This window comes from Necator americanus, chromosome IV (assembly GCF_031761385.1).
Source record: "Necator americanus strain Aroian chromosome IV, whole genome shotgun sequence".
NCBI classification, from domain to species: Eukaryota; Metazoa; Nematoda; class Chromadorea; order Rhabditida; family Ancylostomatidae; genus Necator; species Necator americanus.
In genome coordinates this window covers 13528667-13547033 of record NC_087374.1, presented here as the reverse complement: position 1 = coordinate 13547033, position 18367 = coordinate 13528667, and the positions used below count along the sequence as shown (strand labels likewise).

Below are 18367 nucleotides of genomic sequence, written 5' to 3'. Positions count from 1 at the left end.
AGCACGCAGAAAAAAGTTTTTTTTTTACGAAGAAAAAACATCTTGAACGCAGCAACCGATTAGATTCAGAATTATTCTCGCGAGAACAGAATAGTTATGTCGGCTATTGTCAGAACGCTTTTTTCCTTCCGCTTTCTGCACGTGTCTTGACTAAACCTCGTATCTGCGTTCGTTTCTTCTCGCCTCCTGGTTTGTACCGAACATCCACTAAAAAGCCTCATAGAGCTGGAGCCGAGCTATCGTTTGAAGGCAACGTACCACGATTTTGAAATGGTCCGGAACTCACTGCGAAAAAGTAAAATTCGGCAGTAGATTGAGGAATGCAGCCTGATTCAGCTCATCTTTCCCTAATCGTCTTTAAAAGGCGGCATGGGAATCGCTTTATTTCCTGTGAGGTACGTAAGGACGCAATTCTATGTGCACCTCCCCTCAGCACCCTATTCATTGGTTTCTCTGGAACAGGCTGCTGAGAAGACATCGCTGATCTTCGGCTGCTCGTGCATGGACGCGGCAAGTGCACAAAGGTGGGACATGGCAACTGAAATCGACGTTCTTTACGACGATTTCGAGAGAAGAGCGGAACTACGCTGGATTACGCAATTTACTATCCGAACTCTACGTTTTCGCTTTTAGAGAGTTTAAGAAAGAGTAAAAAAGGAAACGACGCTGGCGAACATGGATGGTTAAAAACCCGGTAAAATTCTAAAATATTTGTGGTATCAATCCACTTGGGAAGCACCAACGCGTTTTTACTGCACTCCGGAATCGTTCAATTTTATGAACGAGTGCCTGCTCTTGTGGCTTTCGAGGGCCATCCGATATATGTCAGTGCTTTTCATCCCCCAGACAAATCTGAACCAATTTATCGATACAGTAGGGATGAAAGGATTTGTTGGCTGTAGGGCGCTTTCGAACCATCGATAATGCAGTCGCAGCCAGGCTTCTTCCCGATTTCAATGAAAATCAGTAAAATTCCAAAATTCCGTATTTCTAGTTCCATTTCCTTGAATACAGTTCGACTAGACAAACTTTTTTTTTTGTCATAGTGAAAGGGTTCCGTATAGGTCTTGGGTTTTCTTCCCAAGACCTGACTAGTAGACTTTTTATGCTTGTTTTCTTATACAGAGTCCGGAACTCGTCTGTGTGCGTGTCTGTGCTGCTACGCATCTCATCAGCTCACTGGAACGCATTCGGCGGCAATTTTCCATCCATAAACAGGACACATTAGGAAAATTCGCCAAGAAAAGGCATACGAATTCCTTCAGGATTTCCTTCTTAGTATGCCAGTGTCGAATAGATATTGCAGTCCTGACGTCCACTACTCTTCGTCAAGAGAAAGTGCTACCAGAACACCTGGCTTAAGTACTAGTTTCCTTTTAGTGTAAACATAGACGAATAACTCGTATGTTTCGACGGGCTGCTGTTCCATAAATGGCTTCCGACGAATGCGATTAACGGAAATTTTATGCAGAAATTTGGTCGCCATGCGACACAAGGATGACTCATCCTTCAAGAACCATCTGTGATGTTTTGATTCTAGCATTTGCCCGTTGGTGGTCTGCCAGTGAAACTGCACTAACTGTCTGTGACCTTATGTTGCCAAAGTGGTCCATCAATTATCAAAGAAGCTAGTTTAAAAGGAAGTTCGAATTCTTTTCAGTTTGTTTGCCCGAAGATGGTCGTTGAGACGCTTCGCACTCATTTCTAGGCATATCTTTTTTCTTTCTGAAGTTTCTAATCAGAGTATGATTTCCAAGGGTAGCTCTCCGTGCTGCTCCTATATCCGCGACTTCCACTGCTGTGCCATCGTTCGCTTCGATACTTTTCACCCATCCACACGTGCTTCTTGTGGCGTTTTCTTGTTCTTCGTCTATTTCGAAAACTTCTGATACTACAGCTGTTCAATGGTTGCTGATGCGGATTCATGTTCCCGAGGTTAGAAATAACTTTGATCGGATCCTGTTGCACTACGATCAGGTTTCACTTCGCAGAAAAACGGGCGAGCACGTATTCGTGAGGTCTGTGCAGTCATCTCGTCCTCCACCGGCACTTTTTGCAACTTTAGTGCTTAATATGAAAATTCATCGAGTTCCTTCGTTTCTTCCTAGCAGTAGCTCCCGAACATGATTGAGTATCAGTCCACCGACAAATTAAGCGGCAGAGAAAATATCAATCATGTAACTATTCAGTAGTAGGGACGCAACCTCCACACATGAACCTGCATTTAACTGAATCCTGCATAAATCTACAAAACTATAGAAAATATCAGTTCCTAGACAGGCACTTTCTGAGAGTGCTCTCTAAGTCTCGAAGTAGAGAAGATGTCGTTTGCGTTTAAGTCAGTAGTCCTTTTGTTGGAAATGTAAACATGAGCGCTGCTGTGTATTCTTGGAACAGTGATACGTACGGCGAGAAGATTTCATACGAAAAGGGTGGAGATTTAAACATGTCAGTACGTTGCGTTTTAATACGACGGTAATATAAGCACTGTTGAATGGAGCACGAATTGTCACGTCTTTTGCGGAAATTTGCTTTTTTCTATATGTTGATGACTCATCGTCTTGTTTTCTTATGATAAAATTACAAACGAAATCGCAGCAGTCACCTTTCTTTCTACACAGACGGGGCACAGAAAATCTCTCTTCCATATTCCAGAATGTTATGCACACTCTAAAACTTGAAAAAAATAAAAACACACCAAAAGCGTGTGCTATTTCAAATCTGAAAAGAGCACACATCTGAGGTTACCCGATGTAGCTTCCGACTCCTCTGCTGTAACGTAGCCTTTTCGGTCATCGGTAACTGCGTTTTCTTCCTAATGCGGCTCAACAGTGTAACCTCGATGAACCATTAGTTAGTCTTTATTAGAAATTTCAGTAACGCGAAGTTCTTCATGGTTTCCTACGTGTTTTGTTTCCACATTAAAGCAAGTCTCCTTCAGAAACCGCTCGATCACAGCAATATGATCTAGTTCTTCCTGTCTGAGTCAACATCTCAAGTGTCGTATTGCAACCTTCTGATACAAAAATATGCAGGGAATCTCCGATGTTAGCATCTTCACAACAGGGAGAATGGATTTGCTGTCGCCAAAAAAGCGCCAACCCTACAAATCCAAGAAATCGGGAGCCTCAGTTTGCCCCTTGAGGTAGCTCTTCACGTTTTCAGCGCTGATGGAGTGAAAGGGATTTCGCGAAGAACCAACTCTTCATACCTGAAGTGCGAACTTGGACACAGTGGAAGGAGTCCAACATCGGGAATGTCCGCTATCTTCTACTCCTCTCCCGTCTTGTCCCTACCAAGCGACTTGATATCAGTAGGAATAGATGACTCAGAGTGTTTTCACTCAGTGTATAACACAGCTCTGTCGCTGTTTTAAGACTCACATCGTGCATGTTGTGAAATTCATCCGACGAAGAGAAACAAAAGAAAGCTCATTGCAAGCCGAGTGAGCGCTGAATGTTTCTGCACGGATACGAGCCAGTGCTCTTCGTAGAGTTACATGGCTGTCCTAGTACTTGTCCCACTACCTGATGTTTTCGGGGGTCGCATAGTACACAACGGGGAAGTCGAGAGTGTAGATGGGCGGTTGTTTTGTCGCGCTTAGTCGGCGATGAGTCATCCGGACGTTTTGATTACGACCGGCGACGAATTCCTATTGTGACTGGACACCAGCACCCGTCACTCATTTCGCCCGTTTGTTTCGTTGCCGTATGTTCCATATGCATGAAGCAGTGGTTTTTTTTTTCATTCCATGTTTACCTGCATTAATTTCTTGGTAGTTTTCAAGTTCCAACTGTGTGGTTGGGTGGTCATACCCCATGATGGATTGGTCCCGAAAGTGAATTCTTCCTTGCAATCGTATTATACAGGGACATGTTCTAGAACGTTACGTTATGGAGTAGAATCTTATTCTCATTATTTTTTTCTGATGAGACATGAAATTAAGCTGCAAAATATCTGTAGTGTCATATGGAGCAATATCTTCCCTGGATTCATCTTGTTGCTTCAGCTATGCACATTATTCATTGTATTTTGCTTAGGGTAAAGATGTTATCTTAAATGAGGGGTTGTCTCTAAAAACTCTTTTTTCGTTTTCTTCCTAAATCTCATTTAACACCGTATCAAATCAATCCGTATCGAACAACAAGCGATCTTAAAAGTTCTGAACCATTATTTCCGTTAAGAAGTTTCTCGAACATCATGTGCTTGATGGAAGCTTCTAGGAATCTTCTAACATAAGGATATCTTTCCATTAAAACATTACTATTGTGTTTTGAAACTCAGAAATGTGTTACTGTATTTTCTAACCTGTCATACTTATTAACCTTATAATACTTATTAACCTGTCATACTTATTCATTTTCTCGAACTAGAACTACCAGAAGGAATACACGGTTTTCCTGCTTGTTCTTTCGGCCGAAACCCGGACTGGGATTCTCGCTGCGAATTCTATGGTGTACTTGCTCTGCGTGGAACGTTTATTCTATGGATCTGTAGTTGTAGAATTAATCAGTTATAAATATAAGTGCTGGTGACAGAGTCAAAAGGAATGTTAATGATAACATTTAAACGATTCCCGTCGTCACTTCGTTTTCCCTCTCACTGACCGACAACTGTTCTAACGTTTCCACAACTGTCACTCATCAACCATTTTTTAAATTCTGCAATGTGAATGTTATGGGACATCAGCGGTAAAAACGTGCGAGACATTAAATTCCTGCAGAAAAACCTACGTTAGCCATTTTCATGAATAGAGTGCAGAGTTTTTCAGGAAATCGGCAATCAGCATGAAATCTCTTTGTGTTTTTGTGCTGGGAGAGGGTTCGTTTTCTTAACAGTTTCGCTTGATATGTTTGTTGAAGGGATTTTTTTGTTGAGAAGACATGTGTTGTGGGTCAAAACTCCGTCACTCTAATTTCTAACGTACTGTTTTGAAGAAATACACATCTCAAGTTAATTAAATTTTTGTTGAAAGAAGATACAAATACTAAAACGTGCACCAAGTCCTAGTCATTCTCGATCATTTCGGGAAGGTACTGTGGCAGAATTCCGTAAATTTCCCTAAAATAGTGCTTATTCAAGATTTTGACGGTATTCTTCCTACGTTATTCGCCTTAGATATTTCGAGAGGTGTTTTCAGTTGTTTTCACATTAGTTTAGTGTTTATGCTAGTATTCTTAAACGTTTCTGATTTTCACTTAGCGAATCACCTTTTATCGAAGGAATACTCAAGTTTTATCGTAATGAATATTTCAGAAAAAGTATGATTAACATATCTTAGTTCGAGGATTTGTGGATAAAAAACTGCACAGATGCCCGTTTTGTGGTAATCTCCAGGTCAATGCACGTCTGCTGTAAGGAATTGTATCATTTACATTTGCTGTAGGAAAGAGCATTTTCAGGTTGTTCCAAACATTGCGTCGATCGTGCTTACATTTCTTCCATCCAAAAAATATGAACTGAGGCGTGATGGTCGCAAGAATCTCAGTTTAGACGGAGCAGTCGCCTGGTTTGTTGTCAGGTCGAGATTAATCGAAGTCGGATATGGAGCCCATATATCCTCTGTTCAGCCACTTTCACTGGTCCACGTCGATCGTTTCTGGCGGTCCCTGCATTGCAGACCTTGCCATTCGTACTGATAGTTAGGGATTTGTTCTTTTGCTGGTGCGAGTTGTGCACATAAGCCCGGCTTTCTTCCACAAATCTACGAATCAGGTTCTACTGTAATCCCCAGCTCAGCAACGTCTCTAAGACGGCCTTTATATGGGAGAAATTCGTCCGTTTAACTCGTTCTCCTCTCCTCCCCGCTAACGGCCATTATTGTCGGCGATCACGTCCTGTCTCGTCAGCAGCAGCCGTTTTGCGAGCGTTTCCTTGCACTAAATTTTTCTTCACTCTTGGCATATCGACAGCGTTTCCGTTTCACGCCCGTCGAACTACATGAATGAGTCATGCACACACATTCTTTCTCTCAACGCACTTCTCGTAGTGATTTATTGCGTAGGAGAAACTACGGAAGCTGTCAGGACCTTTCCAGACATTTGGGACACAAATTTATACGCCTTTCTTCCCAAAAAAGAACGTTTTTCATCACATCTGCTCAACTTCTCCTCCTGTCCTCCATCTCTTAGGTTCTATTGGCATAAGAGGATCACGTTTTCCTAAAGGCCAATGATTTCAAACGGGTATTTTTTTGTCTGCTTTCAAAGTTCTCAACGCATAATTTGAGAGTCGTAAAACTGGTGGACACTCACTACCAAGGAGCGTAATCGAAAAATAAACGAATAGTGGCGAGCGGCTTTCAAACCTCAAACAGCAGATAACGTCATATTGCCGCTAATCCAGCAACAATGGCCCACTTTTTGAATTTGCTCTTTTCTTCCTGGTGCTTTTTCCTAGTTCAAGCCTGCAAAAGCAGCTGTTTCTTTGAAGTTCACCAGAACATTTTTCTGCTCAAAACCGATGCTCAGAAGTGATCAGAAAATACGAAATTTCCATTTTATGTGAGAGATGGGAAAGAAGGCTTTGTCACAAATTACCCTTTTCACTAACACCTATGGACGGCGAAGAGGGAAGAGAATGCGTCTGAATGTGTGTCAAGCAGAAAGAGCGCTTCTGTCGATGCGTTGCATCAGCCTGGTTGAACATATTCGGCGCCGACTCTGCTCTCACGCGCGTCACGTCTGAGTTTCGACGATTTGCTTTCTTCTAACCAGATTCGGCTTTAGTTCGTGGGATTGTTAGAAATCTACTCCCATGCTCTTTCATCCAATATTCCACCAGTGAAATTAAATTCGCAGCAATGGCCTTTTATAACAATAACTCAACTCATCTGAATGAGCTGGTGAATCACTACGAGGTCGCTGAACGGGGTTATTACATTAAACTTGACCAACAAGGAGAGAGGGGTTTTCTGTGTTCTAGGTTCATGCAAAAGTACAACTACGTATTTGAAAAACATGTGGTCCTACCCTTCCGTTGGAACTTAATTCATTAGAGTTCGTATATACTTAGCATCCGCATAATTTCCTATAATTCATTTCGTCACCTGGAAACTCGTTGTTGTTTTGCTTGTTTTTATTTGTTTATTTATACAGCGAGATATTAACTTTTTTCGTAGTTTTGGCGCCGCCCTATAGACCACTATTTTACGGATCGATAGGAAAGTTGCGAGATGTTTTCTTATAAAAAGTACATGCTAATGCGCAGCGGAAAAGCTCGGCTGGAATTGTTATTTTGGTCTAGGAAACCGCGTACGTTTGTCGGTGAAGTGAATAGCGTGCAGAAGAAGAAGTCGGCGGAAAGAGAGCTGATCTCATCGGTTCATCGGTCTCTAAGTGTGCGGAGAGAGACGCTACACCCGTGTCGAACTATGAATAGGTGAGTGATACTCAGTTGTGTATGGATTTAGTTGCTACGGAGCTGTTTCTTAGTCAGGTTGCGCCTATGCAAATACGCCGTGGGTGGGGTGGTGTCTCCTCTTAAGGGAGAGCCGAGGCGGTGAGTAATCGCGGGCATTCAACCTGGTTCTCGCCGCCTCTCTTACCTCTTTTCACTATCGCTCACTATTCGTCCTAATCGACCTCAGCTTTGTTTCGGAGTGGGATTTTCTTCTAGACGGGATCCTATCCATAATCCAATCGACAACGCTGGTGGCATTCGTTAATCCACGATTTCGTTAGGTTTAAGAAAAGAGGAATTAATGGTTAAGAGGTATTGAAGGCATTGTTGGCGAACTCACAGAGGTGGCGTTGAGTGGCGACGGTGGTCGGTCGGGACGCAATCCGCTTAGCACACCACGACGACTCCCTCAACTGGCGCACCGTCTCGATCATCTTGCCAAACACCTCGCTCACAGTTCCTCACATCACCTGCTGTACTCGCAACAATTCTCACCATTAACTTTTTCTAGGAGGAATGTGTAACCCACATTTCCCCGTGGAATACCACGAAATCCTAACATCCAGCTTTTAAGTAGCTCAAGGAAGCTCTCATCCGCCTCCAAAAAAATGCGACCACGAGCGCGTAAAGTGAGTCGCAAAGTGCAAATTCTAGTTCGGCGGAAGATTTTTCTGCTGCATCGTGACTGCTGAAAAAAAAGTTTGCGCATCGATAACTGTGCTGTTTTCTGCAAAACAACTGCAGCGAATATCCAGATAAACGGTTTTTTAATCGCTTCGTGCTTCCACCGTCATAGTGCCCTCATTTTGCACATATTACATGTCGTTTTTTAAAATAAGGATTTGTATCATATCATCAGTGCCGTTTTTTAAATAAGCGATTTTATTTCTCTCACTTTTTTATTTCATATTTCCGTCTGGTTTTTCAAGGAAAAGCTGTACGTGACATCCCTCGAGTGTTTATATATAACGCTACACTTCTTATTGTTTATCATAATTTAGCATTTTCGGACAGAACGCTAATTCCTAGCCGGTAGGTTGCCCAACTCTAAGGAAACGCGTTCATACTTCACAAATCGCATCGCTCTATCAACATGGTCGAAGGCAAATTAAGCAGTTTGTCGGGACGAAATCCACAACAGCATACCTTACAAAGTCTGCTACCGTCCTCTAGAGGATTTAAGCAGCTGTTCTGATACCTCTGTGTGCGTATGCTTTTTTCTACAGGAACTTTTTTGATAGTTTTAGGATTATGATATGACATTGCCGAGATTTTGTAATGCTATAATAGCTGTTCTCCAGTTCTACCCTCCCCCAATACCCTCCATAGAATCCAAGTGTAATTTTTGATTTATTTAAAAAAATCGTATTGTACGTGGGGAAGGAAATATCGAGGAATAATAGACAAAGCATCCCTCAGATACTGCTGTTCAGGTGGAAACTCGTACAGTCAGTAATCTACATATGCTTGTAATCGTATAATCGATTATGTGAAATCGATCATCGATTACCTTTACTTTTACAACCTCCTGAACATTCATTTTTCCCAGAAGTAGTAGATATATCGTTCAGCTTCCTGAAAGTGGAATGAGTTTCTGGAAGGATTTGGTTCCTTCGTGCATACCACCTCAAGTGAACTAGTTAGTTGTAGTATACACGGACGAGTTTACAGCCCAATCTTTCGTTAATGTATACGTTACCGCATGGAGCCGATATGTGTGCGACCACGTGAAAATTGTGTGAGACGGTGGTGCTATGAGTTTGCACCTCAAATTAATCTGAGAATTATTCCTCAGCGATAGCATCTGACTAACTAATTTACAGAACTTCTCTGACAAATCAATTTGTACTAGTCTAGAACTCACTGTATACATAATCTGTACGGATGACATTGTTCTAAGCAATACTTCTAATGGGCGCCGCAATACGTTCAGCGCCACCTAGGTGACTATTGTTTGATTAGATAGTGCAGTTTGTGCTCGCCCAGTGATAGTGACAGTTGTTAGTGAACGCTTGTGTTTCTTGATAAATGATACGTAAATACATTAGATTTAAAACTTGCTGGGTAGTACATTTGTTCTTCAGAACTACCTCTTAAGATGGCTCATCAATCAAGTGATCAGAAAAAACCCCACTTTCTGGACACAGTCATGAGCGTTGAAAAAATTCAGACTGGACCGAAGGAGTTCCGTGAAAGACCTGCTTGCATCATGTCATCTGCTAATAATGGAGTGTGCTAGAAGCCGCTCTTTTTTTTCGAAGAAATTTTAATGTGGCACTCATCCTGGCGCTGACGTACACGCTAAAATCGATCCTCGATTGTCTTGACGCGCTTAACGGTCTGAGGCTAAGCAACACAGTTCGTAGTACGAAAAAGAACAGCACCAAATCCAGATTCCAGATGAGCACTATGATTAACGGTTGTCAGTTTTTGTTCGCACGTACCGGATCTAAGGGATGATTTTAGAAGACAGTAAATAGATATGTTTAATAGTGTTTGGTTGAAGCCGGTTATAAATAGGTCGTTGAGCGGCAGAAGCAATTCGTGCACTAAAAACTCGCTATAAAACTGCTACTTGTGCAATTCTATAAGTTAGTTTTCGTAGTACACCCTTGCTTCATTTCCTTCCTCTGATCCTAAACCATTAACGTCTACAACCATTAGAGTTGAATTTTAAGTTTTATTTGCGCCTGCTTGTTTTCTAAATCCCAAATAATTAGGTTCCATTTTTAATGTCATTCTTTAGATATGCTACTGATTTTAAAAGAACAATCCTTCCACTTAGACACGCTCCTCCACTTTTGAAGTCATTACATATTTTCACTAAGACGACGTTCTTATGTACCAAGTACAACCTGCAGAAATTCTAAAAGGTCACCAAAAAACCGCATGGAAAACGTTTACGAGTTCTAACATTTCGATCAATAACATAACGAGATAACATCTTACGAGAAAAGATCCCCGGTCCTGTCCACATCGGTTCGATTCGAGTTGGAGCAAAAAATGATGATGTTTGGTGAAGTGGTCATCGGCTGGGTACTGACTGAGGTGCGATTGCTTTCAATCGATACTGATGTATTTCAACGTTAGCAGCCAGTCATGGATTAGTCCGATTGTGCAAATACACAAAATATCGTAGACTTTTGGGTCTGGGTATTTTTATTTAGGAATCCTCGTTTCAAATGGGAACGACGTTACCCGGACTTATACTCCACTGTTTTCAACCACATCCCTATACTTTTGACTTGATTTACTACGTTGAAATAAAATCAGTTGAACGCTTATTGGAATTGAGATTGGCGAGCATAGAACTGCAACTATCTCTGGACAGGTGACCATTTCAAATTGAGAAAATATTATTCGATGAACTACAATTTATAACTGCGCTATTTATCATATTGCTCACTTTTCTAAAAAAAAATACGTCGCCGACAGTGAGATCGCTACCGATTCAACGTTATCTGATTCACTTCCTTGTGACTTGACAACACATACACTTTTTACGTAACTTCTTGTTCCTTTCTTTCTGCTGTGGTCCTTAACGATAACCATGCTATTGTCTGAGATGTTACACCTAGCTGTTATGAAGGCAAGTAATCTTCATTGGAAACGTCACATGATTCTAGAATATGAATAGAACAGAAAAGAAGCGCTAAAAGATGTTCTCATGGTCCTAACTCATCCCACTCTTTATTTCTTCAGTCGGAATCTGGAAGTCTCAGTGAAGCTGAAATAAAAATGAGGATTTTGCAGCTGTTGAGGACACTTGGACAGACGAGTGTTTGAGAACAACGGCTGAAGTAATTCGTGATTTGCAGGGATCCTTAAATTCGTCTAAGTCGATTGTTGAAGTTCCGTGGGAAGACATTCTTCGACTGTACGACTATCCCGGCTGCACATACGCATTCTAAGTATATGCATGTGAACGACGTGACGATAACCTTCTCAAGTGTTTGATATGGGTTCCAAGCAGAAAGGAAATCTCAACGTGCTTTGCACGCAATCAAACTGATTAGCCACCCAAACAGCAGGACAAATCACACGACCGCATATGGATAATCGCATAGTCGAGGATTTTAAAGAAGACCCAAGTTGAGTGCATACTTGTTCGTACAGAAGTGGGAACAATGGGCGACATGACGTCAAGTGTATGGTACGTACGCAACTGCGGACTAAGGCGGTTGGCCCAATATTAGCGCAGCCTTTCAATCCCATTTTCGAAGATGAATGTTCACGCAGTTTCAATCGATTCAACTCTTCACCTCTTTCCCGTAATGACACTCATTCCACTGCCTTTTTGTTCCACAGCCGCTTACGTTTCTATACGTCCTGAGTGCTCTTATTCTTCCTAGAGTGGAGATGGGGCCTTTTTTTCGTGAACATACCGCGCAAATCTGGTGCATTCTTTCGAGGCCGTAGGACGAGATAAGGAAAGTTTGCCGATGAGTGAACAAATGTCGTAATCGCCTTGTACGGTCGTTGCTCGTCGCCTGACTGACGTTGGTTGTTGCACTTCTTGTTATTACTTCGTCTGATTTTAGTGTGGGTGGCAATTGTGCCCGTATTTGTCGTTTCTGCAAAGCACACGATATAATTTGCACATCGATTAGTCACATTGTTTTCGTTTCTATTGAATATTTTTCCTTCGTTTCATCTGACTAATCGATGCCAATGCCGTACCCTTTCGTACGTTTACCCATCACTTTAACTTGCTGCTTCCTTGCTGCTCAATCATGTCAAGAGTCTGGTTGTTGTAAGATGTGTCATATATTTATTCGTTCACTTTTATTTGAACAAATATTTTCATTACGGTGGTTTTCCGCCGCATATTGTGAGGTAATTTCTAAGCGGAAATATTGATTGTGAGGCGTGTTAAGAAAAACTTTGACCAACGACGAAGAGTTGGACGTCGATAAAGAAAATTTCTTTCCACCTACGTTTGTGAGTGATGTGAATTTAATATTGATGTTGTTTCGTTGTTGAGGAACACTGCAGCTATTCTCCTATTCAATGCATTAGATGGTCGGTGTCGTTGCTTATAGCGCCGAAGAATTTCTTGTTTCATTTTATGTTTAGCAGGCATGATTTTTAACAGGCAAGCTGAAAAATAGGTGCTAATTTATTTTTTCTATTCTTGATTTTAGTTCCTGTTGCATGTTGTTTAGAGTGTGAGATCCAGAATTAACACCCAGTGTCCAGCTACTTCGCCTACTCGCTGTTTGACGTTACTGATTTACTTCGAATAGTTTTCGCTTATGTTATGAATATTTTTCGTCCTCGGTCCAGCCTTAAACATGTCTACTTTTTTGCCGTTTCTCATCATATAATTCTTTTGTGGAGGTCTATAGGCTTAACTCTCTACCTTTCTCCACCCTTCTCTTTAGAACTGTTGTGAGAGCAGTGATGAACTGTGACACACTCGCGTATTTAAAAACGTTATCGGATCATTCTCAATCATTGTAATTGCGTGTGGATTGGTAGAGATTTTTTGTTGCCATTTTCACGCAACATTTTCACGTAATTTGCTGTTCAACGTTATGCGCATCCGAAATTTTTTGCAGCTTTTTGCGAATAAATGCTTCATATTCCTCGCCCACTGCTTATTTCCGTCCTTACTCAGCGGATAGCCTTTTTTCTATTGTGTTAAGGTATGATGAGAGTAAAACTTCTGGAAGCTATACTATGAATAAAAAATTTCTTGGTTTTTTTATTCTGGATTAACGATATGTTTCTAGCCAGAAGCAAAATAGATCGTTGTTGGATGAATGAAGGCTTGATTTCCCAAAATGCCTATTCCATCATTTTATGATGCGTTTATGTCCTGATTAGTCTTATCAAAGGCGACTAATCATTTGCCTACGTCCATACGTGCGCGTTTTTCTTCCGTGGATTCTCTTTATTATGTAATCGACCGCTCGTTTTAGATTTGATCCTCTCATTGATTTTATAAACATATTTTATATTTAGGCTCGCAGATGCTCACCAGTGAGCAGCTCACAGATCTTTCAGAAAACTTTAAAACGGTTCGTTCTCGATTTTCTGAGCTTATGGCGTTCTTTTATGACTTTTTTTCTTAGGTATCACAAAATGGCTCGGGTTTCTTACCACATAGTGAACTGCAGGCGGCTTTGAAGGTTCTTGGCATTGATGTTCCAGGTTACAAGGTGCCGCTTATCATCCGTTTTTAATTCATTTCATTTATTTATTTTATTTTCATTATTTCATTTTATTTTCAAACAACGGTTTGTAGCGTTGCTAAGACTAGTTCTTGGTCGTTCTTAGTTTCCTTTTCAACAATCCTTTTATTCATTTTCTCATGCATTTTGATCTAAAGACGACCTTTGTAGAACAAGACAAAGAAGACCATTATTTTAAGCTCGAAAAACAGAAATATAACATCCGTTTAGAGACAATTCAAGAGTTATCGTTAGAATGTGCAGCAATTTAGATGCGCGAGCTATGCGATCGATATGGTTTTACGAATTCTGGCAATGTGGAGCTCTCTCGATTTGCTGCCCTTTTTGATGAATTAGAGCAGGCCAAGCATCAAGAAACGAACAGATGGAAGGAAAGGATTGGGTTGGTCCTCTCTTAAATGAACTACCCTGTAATTTATCTCCCAATTTTTGCCTTACTTATTTCAAAGATGTATGTCTACCTTTTCAAGATCGGTAAGTGGTGCATACACAATACCAAGTGACAAGCAAGAGAACACAGTACATACTATCAGGACTGAGGTAAAAAATTCTCTTATTTTGACGCTAAACTTGAACTTGCTTCTTTTTTATTGTCTTTGATCATGAATAATTTGTTTTGTCTTGAGAATTTCGATATCGTCGCTTTACATTAATGCTTACTCTATCGTCATTAATGTTAAAGCAAACTTTAAAGGAAGAAGTGGCATTTTCAAATTGGATCAACTCTAATTTGTCAACTGATCCCGATCTAAAACGACTGCTACCTGTGATTCCGGAAGGAAATGATCTGTACACCAAAGTACAAGATGGACTTATTATATGGTATGTAACGAATTATTGGCAAGTCACACGAATGCTTCATCATTGCAAAATTGCATCTTGTACAGCTCTGCAATAACATTATGCTAAGCTGTGGGAGAATTATGTGTAGAGTTTGCATAACCCCTGAATCGTCTCCGTGATAATCTTCTTTCTAAGCGAAACGAAAATACTTATTGCTTCCATTGTATGTCACTCACAATACTTCAATATTATGTTTCGCCTCTTTTGTATCACTATTACACTGGATTGTAAAATAAACCTCAACAGTTTATTTTTTCGATAGTACTTATTTTGAATGGAAAAACTTTCTTTTGGACCTAATTCCCGGTGAAAATGTAGGTGGGGCAACTAGGCCCAACTAACTAGGCAACTGGGCAAGAACACTATTCATGTAAGAAATTCAGCACATTTCCGCGGCCAAATCCACATGCTGGAAAATTTCGTCAAAAATGTGTAGTAGTCGATGCAGCTCTCAATAACCCCTAACGTGGGTGCATCATACAGTGCGAGGTCGGTGATAAAGACTAGAGGTTATTGTGGTTTAGCTTCAGCTACATGAAAACATCAACAACTGTCAGCATAAAAATCCTTGGCTCTTCTAAAAAAGGAAAACGAAGATCGAAGAAAGAGAGATGAAGACGTATTTTTAGCAAACTTGTGAATTTGGCTGTTGCTGGTACCATCGATGAGAGAGCTATCAACAAAAAGAACCTCAACACATATACGAAACTGGAAAATCTCACACTGGCACTCATGTCCGCACAAGTTCGTTATAGCCTCATCTCCTTTAGTTTGTGTTCTCTCAATAAGTGATCTGTTATGTATTTCAGGCCATTGGTTGTAATATCATCAACATCGATAACATAGATCTTAGTAAAGGAACACCTCACCTTGTTCTTGGATTACTTTGGCAGATCATCAGGGTTTGTTAGCTTGCGATTGTTGTTTTCTGGGCCCAACAGTGATTTCAATGTTATAAAGCCTTTCAAATTCCAGATAGGCCTATTCAACCAGATTGATCTTCAACATTGTCCCGGCTTGTTCCGACTATTAAGAGAGGGAGAGACTCTTGATGATCTGAGGAGGCTCTCACCTGAGGAAATCCTCATGCGCTGGGTCAACTATCATATGGAAAATGTGAGTCATTCCATGCTGTTGGTAGCTTCTTTTGCTCGTCTATGGAAAATTGAGTCTGTCTTCAGTCTCTGCTCAAATCTCTGTATCTGAGTTTCCCAATTTCAGGCTGGGATTTCACGTCGTTTAACCAACTTCACTACAGATATCAATGACTCAGAGATTTACACACATCTTTTGAATCAAATAGCACCGTATGGAAGTGGTGTGACTCTTGCACCTTTGTCTGTAACGGTATGTTTCACAATTCTGCTGATTTTATTCTTTTCACCGTTTTAGTTAAGTCTTAGTTCCGAATTTGTTAAGGGAAATGTCAGCCGTGCAGCAGCAATGTTGGATGAAGCGGAAAAATTAGATTGCCGAGAATTCGTAACTCCGAATGATGTCGCCAGCGGGAATTACAAGTTAAATTTGGCGTTTGTTGCAAATCTTTTCAACAAACATCCAAACCTACCCGATCCAGCAGCCGATGAAATTGGTGGGTTCTATCACTACATTGTAACCTAACTCTGCAATTTTGCTTTTTTTTCCTTAGTTTCTGTGTTTCTGGACTTAAGCGCGGACTTGTTCGTTTAGTCGAGGAAGTCATCGAGGAAACTCGTGAAGAAAAAACTTACCGAAACTGGATGAATTCTATGGGAGTAAATCCATTCGTTAACTGGCTTTACAGTGATCTGCAGAACGGAGTAGTAATTTTCCAGGTAGCTATTTGTTTTCAATGCTTTTTTTAGCTAAAGAGAATGAATGTGCTTTAAAACATTTGGATGTTCTTTTTATGTGTCCTAAAGAGAAAACTAAGTAGAGAAATCTTCATCGGCATTGTCTCTGTTAATGACGTCCCCGGTAAAACCACTGTGAGAGAAGAATTCTTTTATGACAGTATTTCTGCTTTTTCCATGAAAATGTCCTCTCTCTATATCTTGGCTACAACACTCTGGATTGGAATACTGCGCTTGTCTTTTATTTGGAAAAGCACGAAAATGGGGCAGTCCTTATACTTAGATTAACTATTGGAATTGCAACAATTGATTTTCAGACACGTCCACCCACAGACCTAGAATAGAGAGAAATAGAATATTATTAAAGAAATGGTTGTGTAAGTCAAAGGTGATTGAGCAATTAACAGGAACGGAAAAGTTGTTCATATTCTACATTCTGGTAACCGAAATGAGTTCATGGGAAGAAGGATCCTGTTTTGGCATCCTAGGTATACTTACCTCATTTGAGCAACTGTAGCCAGTGATGATGTAGCTTTCTGAAGACCTATTCTTTGCAAATTTCTGTTGCTTCTTATGTGACAGTCCCTTCAGGGTGGGTCATTCTGAGACGGAATGAAGATATTGAATTTTGAGTGAAGAACTGAGGTACTTGCTCCAATACGTCCTTTCAAGTTTTGTGCAGCTGGAGCTCAACTTTGAGGAAGTGTCGATCACCATCTCTTTAATATTTTAATTTTCTTTAGCTCTACGACATCATTCGACCAGGAATCGTGCAATGGAAACGAGTCGTTAGGGTTTTCCACAAGCTAAGAGGAATGATGGATCAGATTCAGAATTGCAATTATGCTGTTGAGCTTGGCAAGCAGCTTCGATTTTCTTTGGTTGGTATCCAAGGGAAAGATATCTACGATGGCAACCAAACCCTTACTCTTGGTAAGCCTTAGGTCCTCTTTTAGAAGTTTGGTAGAATGTAATGGAAAATTGGATGGAGTTGGTCCTGCACTTTCCTTTTAATAATTGACTTTTGACTTTTTGAAGCCTTGGTATGGCAGTTGATGAGAGCATACACCTTGACAGTACTGGCTCAATGCACGCAGAGCGGAGACTCGCTTCCCGCCGACAAAGATATTGTGGCATGGGTGAATCATAAGGTTAGTTTTTTTATCTTTGAATTGAGAATGAGTTGTTTGAAGTTCCTCATTAGTACAGTACATTTCGTTGTTCCTAAACGCGAAATAGAAATAAAAGTAGCAGTGAGGAAACGACAAATGATCAATGACAATTGATAGAGAATTGACGGAGACAACTCATTTATGAGATCATCTGTAAATAAAGGCCTCGATGATTTCCCGTTTGTAAATCTTGTAACTTTCTTGAGAGGTAGTTTTTTTTTCAAAAGTTATTTGCCTCTTTCTGTTTATATCCTTGTTGTTGCTCTTAATTATCTGATGTCAGCCCAAGAGTCCTTAGGTAGACTGGTTACTTCAGCTTTCTTCCTGCGGAAAGTCTTCTTCAATCCGATCATTCCAAGATCCTTGCATATCAGATGCTCGAGTTGTGCTTGATCTGATTGACGCGATCAAACCCAATGTGATAGACCATTCATTAGTTAGTTTAAGACTCGTATTAATTACATGTTGTTCATCGCCGAGGTTTCTGGAATTATGAAGAAAAATCGTTCATCTTAGGTAAAGCTTGATGGGGGTCTGGAAAGCAACATGGAAAATGCCAAATATGCTATCACATGTGGTCGCAAAATTGGTGCCAAAATATATGCGTTGCCTGAGGATATTGTTGAGGTAAAAACTACGAAGATTCCCCCTAGTTTCTGTCACATGAGTAGAAAATTATCCTATGAATGCTATTGTGACTGGTTATAGGTGAAGCCAAAAATGGTAATGACAGTATTTGCTTGTCTCATGGCTCGTGACTACATGCCAGATATGAGGGAATCTGCCGCTGCACCAGTCACTCCTTTGATGTCTTAGTTTTACTGCTACAGTTCTCGTTTTTGTTATCATTTCTTTTTCACTTCATTCTACAAAATGTTCACAACTCAGATCTTCAGCATCTACTGTAGTTGTCCTTGTACTT

General features: G+C 40.6%; 1 protein-coding gene across 1 annotated transcript; it reads left to right on the top strand.

The window, feature by feature from the left end:
* Positions 1–13376: 13376 nt before the first annotated feature.
* On the top strand, positions 13377–18261 carry RB195_001166 (uncharacterized protein; the record flags this gene model as incomplete). The annotated part of the gene is made up of 16 exons (XM_064197817.1): positions 13377–13424; positions 13479–13565; positions 13850–13980; positions 14069–14138; positions 14293–14420; positions 15071–15185; positions 15251–15343; positions 15417–15557; positions 15663–15788; positions 15861–16032; positions 16131–16255; positions 17017–17206; positions 17312–17424; positions 17762–17881; positions 17962–18072; positions 18154–18261. 16 exons carry the CDS (start codon positions 13377–13379, stop codon positions 18259–18261), a joined length of 1878 nt encoding a protein of 625 aa, XP_064053698.1.
* Between the last annotated feature and the right edge of the window lie 106 nt (positions 18262–18367).